The 8,255-nt window shown below is 38.3% G+C and overlaps 1 protein-coding gene across 1 annotated transcript in view; it reads right to left on the minus strand.

The window, feature by feature from the left end:
- The window catches only part of LOC139444184 (chromatin-remodeling ATPase INO80-like), a 63,028-nt gene that overhangs the window by 48,980 nt on the left and 5,793 nt on the right, over positions 1 to 8,255 (minus strand). The window contains exons 6-8 of the mRNA XM_071225084.1: positions 2,880 to 3,012; positions 2,658 to 2,710; positions 1,683 to 1,838 (exon numbers count right to left, since the gene is read on the minus strand). Coding sequence (XP_071081185.1) covers positions 1,683 to 1,838; positions 2,658 to 2,710; positions 2,880 to 3,012 — 342 coding nt within the window. The remainder of the gene's footprint in view (positions 1 to 1,682; positions 1,839 to 2,657; positions 2,711 to 2,879; positions 3,013 to 8,255) is intronic.

An 8,255-nucleotide genomic window follows, 5' to 3' on the forward strand; every position in this document is an offset into this window, starting at 1 on the left:
TTAAAGTCTGAGTGAAAATATATATATGAAAAATAGCTGTAATTGAAATCAAACTTTGCACTGCGCTTCTCCTATAAGAATTGAAACTGTAAACCCAATTCGAAAAGAATCTATGCAGTTCAGAGATAGAAACTAACTGTTTTAGTCCAATAGTCCTTATTATGATAACATATAGAACAAGAGTGCTCTGAGAGCACAACATCCCCTGCATGAATTTTTTTAACGAGTTTATATTTTCTTTGTATTTTATGGAACAACAGTAGATGGCACTGCATTTGAAACAAATTGTGCAGAACATTTTGTTGGGAGTAATCCAGTCTGAATGCTAATGCCATAAGGATGTAGCTCACCTACAAAAGCCTTATACAAGGAAACTAACTATAGTTATAGTTATAGTTAGATATTGTGAAATTCTCTGGAAACTGGAGGAGGAGTAGATTTCATGAAGCTCTGTAAAACAGGGGCAGCAACTCTGTCAAAATGAAATGGGACTGCGATATGCGTATCATCAACATGTCGACATCTTGTGTGTAGAGTGTCAGGGATATTCTCTGGAAACTGTAGGAGGAGTTGATTTCATAAGCTTAGTACCCTCTCTCACAATTAGGCAAATGAAGCTCCGTAAAACAGGGGCAGTAACTCTGTCAAAATTAGTTGAAATGAAACGGGACTGCGATATGCGTATCATCAACATGTCGACATCTTGTGTGTAGAGTGTCAGGGATATTCTCTGGAAACTGTAGGAGGAGTTGATTTCACAAGCTTAGGACGGACGGACAGATGAATTGACTGCGCCACAACATAATCCCCCTTCGGCCATTCTGGCCCGGCGGGGGATAAAAAGCCATTAATAAAGGCAAATTTCTACTCGTCCTTATGATACCTTAAGTTTGGCAAGGACTATAGGGCTAGTGCCAATTTCTAATGCTTTCCAAGTTATAGGTAGCACACAAAAATGTCCTTGTTAGGACAGAATTCTTTTGAAAACTATAAACCCCACTCCCTTTTAGATCGGGGGAATAGAAATGCACTAACACTAGAACAAGCATGAAATACTCATATCCCCTGCCAATATGACATGTCCACTTGTCTGCAAGGCAAGAAATATTGGATGCTTTTCATGAACTGCTCTGGAAACGAGCACTACTGCAATTTTCTAAGTCAAAGTCGTCGCCATGAAAACTCGAATTTTTTTTTTTTAAATCCCAAACTATCAAAAGGCACCAGTTTAGCACTAGATCTTTCTATGTGCCAAGTTTGGTTAAGATATCTCACATGTTTTTTTAGTTCTGCTCTTGACACAAATGTAACGGACGGACAGTACTCATTCCTATATCCCCCTTCCACTTCGTGACGGGGGATAATAACAGGGTACGATAAGATCAGAGGTCATATAACTTGATCAAATATCAAAATAAATAAAAATATATTATTAAAAGTGACCGCAAAAAGAAGAAATGACATCAAATAATATTGTTGATGTGTAAGGAGACACAACATTCCATAGTTTGCAGTTACGATTGGACTCTCTTGCATTATATCACAATGTCTCATAAGATAATCAAATTTTGAAACCTTAAACAGAATTATATCAGTATTATTAGGACATGTCAAAATAAGAGTTTCCTTCTCAGACAAAAAACACGAACATGAGCCTATTGGCTATTGGGGCGCAAGGATACCTTTGGAATTTCTTTCTTTGCGATAGCTATCCAGATCCTCTTTCTCTTGATGTCAGCCTGTTCTGGTGTGAGCTTCTTCTGCTTGCCGGACCGTTTGGCCATCCGAGACTGATGCATCAGCATCTCAAGAACAGCTGGGTCGATCTCACCAAGACTCTGAAACGGAAAATATAAGCACTTATTACTAATGATCGGCAAAGTTTTAGCCTGGTGTTGCCTATTCTTGCATTACACAACATACATATGGCCCTCAAAACGATACAGTTTTACTTGGTGGCAATGATTGTTTCCTTACTGCAAATAAATCCTTGAAAGTGTCCAATTAGATATAGATATTAAAATGTCCTGTTTTTTAAACTGTCAGAAGCCATTTTGTAAAGGGAGATTACCATATTCTTGTATCATTTCACCCATATGCATGAACAAGCAGATCAAACAACCAGAAGCCTGATGCGAGTTCACGGACAGTTGTTTCTCATCACTGGTTTACTTTTAAGACACATCAGAATTTATTAGTCTTCAAGACTTGCCAAAGAGTTGCCATTTTCCTAATGGCAGTTGTGGCTGACCACAAGAAAATCTTACTTGTCCTTCCTGAAATATCAAGTCTCAGACTGGGAGACGTTTACCACTTCGGTGAAACCCAAGGGCATGGGTATGGTGCTGACAAACCTAGAAACATAATAGGGGCGAACCAGGATTCAAACCCACAATCATAGGTTTCTAGCGTGCCCAAGGGATGCAACTCTGCACAGCGAATCGCCGCGCTTTAGACGACTGGGCCACCCCTGCCCCGATATTATTGGAGACATCGTTTTCTGGGATTTAAGCTGCTGGGGTGAAACAATAGGGGCTGAGTGTTGCAGGCATGAGTGCAGTTAGAAGTGACTATAAATATATTCAAATTCTAACAAAACGCATAAAAAATCCATGTTAATCATTGCTTGTAAAGTGTGATAATGATATCAAACTCACCTCCAAATCTCCATTTTCTTGATCTTTCTCCCTCTTAAGCTTCTTTAGTTTAGCTTGAAAGATAAAAAATATAAATTGAAAAATCTTGACCAATCAAAATCTACACAACAGTCACCGTTGCTGGGTGGAGAAATAGACAAAATATCAATAAAAGTTACGATTGTAAGGAGGAGCTTTATTTTGAATATTTAGAAATATAACATTTATTATCAATATTCTTACCTTTAACCTTCTTTTCCATTTTCTTCTGTTCCCTGGAGATCTTCTTCCTGGGCCCTGCAATAGCCTTGAAGTGTTCGGGGTACTTGTCATAGTTGGAGAGAAGCCCTGTGCTGTAATACTGGTACTGGTGCAGCTGAAGGAGGAGAGCATCACAGTCATAGATTCAACAAGGGCGGTGGGGTAGTCTAGTGGTTAAAGTGTTCCCTCATCACGCCGAAGACCCTGGTTCAATACCCCACATGGGTACAATGTGTGAAACCCATTTCTGGCGTCCCCCGCCGTGATATTGCTGGGATATCGCTAAAACCGGTGTTAAACCATACTCACTCACTCACTCATAGATTCAACATGGAATGTGGCACCTGGTTCCCCAAACAAGTATAAATGTTACACAAGGCAAACAGAGTTTAAATAGAATTTTGAGAAGACTGGCTACAATAAATGATTAGATTTGTATCTATTTCTTTCAAATATGTGAGGCATCTTTTATAGGTTTTTAAAATGTCAAAAGAACCTGACTACATTCATTCTTGGCAGATATGATTTACATGATGATGATGTATTGTTGTTTAACGGTGCACTCAGCAGTATTTCAGCTATATGATATCAGCCTGTGAATTACCAAGTTTGGACCAGACAACACAGAGATTGATTCGGTGTACGATAGCAGGCCATCAACCCAGTCACTGAGTCTGACCACCCGATCATCCACTTGATAGCCTCTTCTGACCAGCACAGATTGTAAAAAATGTTAATAGGCAGGCTGTTATGAAATCTGATAATTAATAAACTATGGTCTCAACTGTAAGGCCTATTAAAGAAAGGATTTCATGAATCTGAATAAACCATATGACAGCAGTTTAACATCCACTAAGACAGAAAATGATCGGAAGACATCTGACATGAGGTCAGCATGGCTGATGGAAAAGGTTTGTAGCAGTGTGTGCCCAAAACTGTTGAGTCTACTAGCCCAAACATGCTCTAAGCATCATTTTCAGTGGACTTCAGTGTTATCACATAGACTGTTATTAGCTGAACTAACTTCCTGTGCCAAGCGTGTTAACTGACTATAAAAGTCCAGTCTCCACCGCTGCCGAACTATCAGTAATTATGGCTTAGGCTTAAAAGAATAAAATAATTGGTTCTCAGACAATGGCTTTTGATAAAATAGTGCGGGTAGGTGGCTGTTTTTTGGTTCAAACAAGCATATAGTTTACAAAGTCATCTATATCCCCCCCCCCATTTTAACACGTTATGCTCCCAAACCAGGTAACTGACCCAACATTTCTCTTAGCCCATGTCAAAATAGCTGCAATGGAAATGATAAAATAAACATTTCTAAAACTCCTTAATATCAAATGGCACAAGTTCAGTATGTGCTTTATATATACACATGCAATGTTTGGCAAGGAAATATTTAACAGTTTATTTGTTATATTCCTTAAGTAAAGCAATCCTATATTAAAACTTAAATCCAACTTGTTGTCATGGAAACATAAACAATAAAAATTTATAAAACTCCTAAATAGCAAAAGGCACCAGTTCAGTATGTGTCTGGTAAACATGCAAAGTTTTGTAAGAAATTATTTAACGGTTTTTGAGTTACGCTCCGGAAACGAACAGCACCCTTATGGAACCTAAGTCCAACTTGTTGCCATCGAAACGTAAAACATAAAAATTTATAAAATTCCTAAATAGCAAAAGGCACCAGTTCAGCATGAGTCTGATAGACAAGCAAAGTTTCATAGAGAAATATTCAACGGTTTCTGAATTATACTCCTGAAACCATTTCGGGGCCCACACACGCACACACACACGGACGGAACCCATTTCTATATCCCCCGCCAACTTTGTTGGGGCGGGGGATAACTAGTACGTAACCAAATAAACAGTTGTGTATAATCAACCTGGGAAAGGGCCTCCCAACATAAATGTAATCCTGGATAAGTAAAATACTGGAATACAGTATTTGCCTACGGTTGGACCACCATTATGTGCATAATACACTCATACAATGAGCTTCAATTTTATGTCACAACATAAAGACCTTATCATGAGCACACAACACATGAAGTAGCATGTCAACAAATCTGTACTGAAGTATGCAAGTTTGTCCTGTTATTATACTATCTGGCTATAAAAGTGTTCATTGCGTACGCAATCAGGACTTATGTTTGTACTCCAATATATTAGGCTTGAAAAAATGAAAAGAATTGGTTCTAAGGCAATGGCTCTTGAAAATGTACAGCAGGCGGGCAGTGTTTTTTGTTTTGTTTTGTTGTTGTTTGGTTGTTGGTTTTTTTTTTGGGGGGGGTTCAAACACGTATGTAACCAAATAAATCCGGCAAATCCCATAAACACACTATGAACTCGCCTTGAAACGACACAAAGTCTTTGGTCTTCCTTTCATTGTATCAAAATTTCTTTTCAGTTATGATACTGGCCATGACATTAAGTATTTTTAAAACTAAATCACCCATAGATCGGTTAGAAAAAGTGTGAACAGCTGATTTCGGACTTATTTTACGAGACAAATACACATGTAATCTTAATCTCTGCCTATGAAACATTGTCCGGTATACAATACACAAAAACCACTGAATTTGTAAAACATGTCTATAGTGATGTTTCATTGTAAAATTCATGTTTTCATTGACCATATATGCAAATGGCAAAACAAGCACACAAACTCAGATTGCTGCCTTGACCATAAAACAAGATGAGCTGAAAGCATGTGCATGTAAAGGGAAATAACTACGCCCTATACTTGAATGCATTATTTTTTAAGTATTGTAGCATTTCATTGCCGGGGTCTTGTGTTCGAGACGCAGATTATTTAAGGATTTCTATATTTTGGCTGGACTAATGAGTCTATGCATAGTGCAATCAAAATCGTGTAACACAACTGACATCCCGTTTGTAAACTGCAGTGCAGGTTTCGGTCAATTGCAGGATTTGCAACACTTGTGTACTGCCAACTCGGCATCAACAGATATTTTCCAAATCTTTTCATGTTTATAATCTGACGACAAGCATAGTTGCCTTTCATGCCAAGAATGGTTGCTGAAGACCTATTCTATCCCAGATCTTCACAGGTTGAAGCAAATGTAAGTGATATGAGAGGTGGAATCTGATTTTCAATGGGAAGGACACAGAAGGGACAAAGAAGGGACATAACTCGTAATAACCAATGGGGGCTATTTTAAAGTCAGTTAACTCCCTTGCCTCGGGAAGATGAACTTACTGGACCAAACAGAACTTCACTGGACTTGGGCTTCAGACCTGAGGCTGAAGTCGCAGCCTGTTATAAGTGAAGGAATTATACCGAGATACAGTATCCTACTGCAATATGTTGCAGCTGATTAAACAGTATCACAACACAAACTGCACCATGTGAATATCAGATTCTCTACTGGTTAAGTCAAGAGTCAGAAGATCACAAATCCCCCCCCCCCCCCCTCCACTAATTGGATTGTAAGAACAATTCATCTGTTACTTAAAGGCCAACTTGATGAAAGAATTTCTTTCTTATCTGTCTGTCCGTAAGCAAGAGTAGTTACTGAGCTAACAAAACAATTTCATGGAATTGTTATTTGGAAGTCAAAATCAAATCTTGTTGCCATGGAAACAGAAAAAAAAAATATTCTAAAAATACCTGAATAGCAAAAGGCATCAGTTGACAACCTGGTATTTGTGTGTGCAGAGTTTCAAGAAAGAGTACCAACTAGTCTTAGAGATATGGGCTGACAAACACACCATTATGAACAGGGTCAAAGTCAAACTTCTTGCCATGGAAACAGAAATATAATAAATTCTACACTCCCCCAGTAACAAAAGGCACAATTTGACAAACTGCTCTTTGTGTATGCAAAGTGTCATGAAAGAATACCTATTAGTTTAGAGATATGATCGAGACAAACACACCACTATGAACAAAATCAAAGTCAAACTTGTTGCCATGGAGACATTTTTTTTAAATTCCTAAATAGCAAAAGGCATCACTTCAGCCCTTGATAATACATGTACAAGGTGTAGATGAAAAATCTTTCACAGTTTTCAAGTTGTGCTCCAGAAATGACACCTTTCCCTCCCTTTTGAAACTAAGTCCAAATCGAGAAAAAGTAAAATGCAAAAATCTGCAAATAGATGGGGGGATAACGGATAAAACATGTGGGTTTAAATATCTTCCAGCTTTTCGATGGTTGCATGTAAATAATCGAATGATAATACAGTGATTAATATTGTTGGCTATTGGGACTCGACGTCATCGGGTTATAATGACACGATATCAACCAAGTCACCGAGTCTGACTACCCAATCCATTTAGTCTCAGCAAATAGCATAGGTTTCTGGGGACCTTTTGTAACCCACAAATCCCCACAGGGAAGGATATCTTGACATATTGTGCATCTTGATTTGTATCATCATAGCCTATATCCATAACACTCAAGTTTTAACTCTGAGAGTGCAGTCCCTTAATTCTGTGAGATTGACATGACAAAAAAATATGCTTTATGAAGCAGTTTCAGTATCAAAGAAAATACACCATCATTCAGAATGGAACCATAGCTGAATGTGTACACAACACTCTTGATTTCCTGGGGCAAATTGATCAAGTTCTTTAAAGTGCTGCAAATTGCTGTGCAGAGTTGTGTCCTTCAGGCATATCAGAAACCTAGGATCATGGGTTTGAATCCCTAATTTAGCGTATTAGACGTAATATTAGACGGCGATATTTGCTAATGTATTGGCAAGTGAACGATCCCAATTATCACCCCTTCCCATTGATCAATGTACACAAGACTTATTTATTTGTGTATAATACGCACTCGTGTGTTATATGCACTCATAATTGTGGGCATTTAAATCCTTGAAAATATATCTGTCGTGTATAATACGCACAGACTTTTCATTTGTATCATTTCAGGCTGTCAGCATAAACCAAGAAATTTAAAATCTTTCATATCTGTTTTTTTTCTCTCACCAAAATTATATTCTGATAAGAGCCCCCTATTTCTAATTTTGAGAGCGCCCTGGGCGCCATGTGTCTTGATTTGATCTCACCAAAGTGGTAAGTGCCGAGTACCTGCAGACATGCCGCGACATCACTGAAATACTGTTCAAAACGGCGTAAAACCAAACTCACTCAAGTTCTCATTTATCAGTGACCTTCACATTGCATGTCTGCCAATCACATACCAAGAGTGTGAGTGAGTATGTTTTTTATACCACTGTTAGCAATATTCCAGTAGAATCACAGCAGGGGCACACCAGAAATGATCACACACTAGAAACATCCCCAGGAGTCTATAACATGTGCAGTGAGCTGAAAAGAGTGGTGATGGTCAAATTCAATCCAAAGCATTAACAGCTTCA

This window comes from Haliotis cracherodii, unplaced genomic scaffold, assembly GCF_022045235.1.
Source record: "Haliotis cracherodii isolate W230 unplaced genomic scaffold, xgHalCrac1.p SCAF_5, whole genome shotgun sequence".
Lineage (NCBI taxonomy): Eukaryota > Metazoa > Mollusca > Gastropoda > Lepetellida > Haliotidae > Haliotis > Haliotis cracherodii.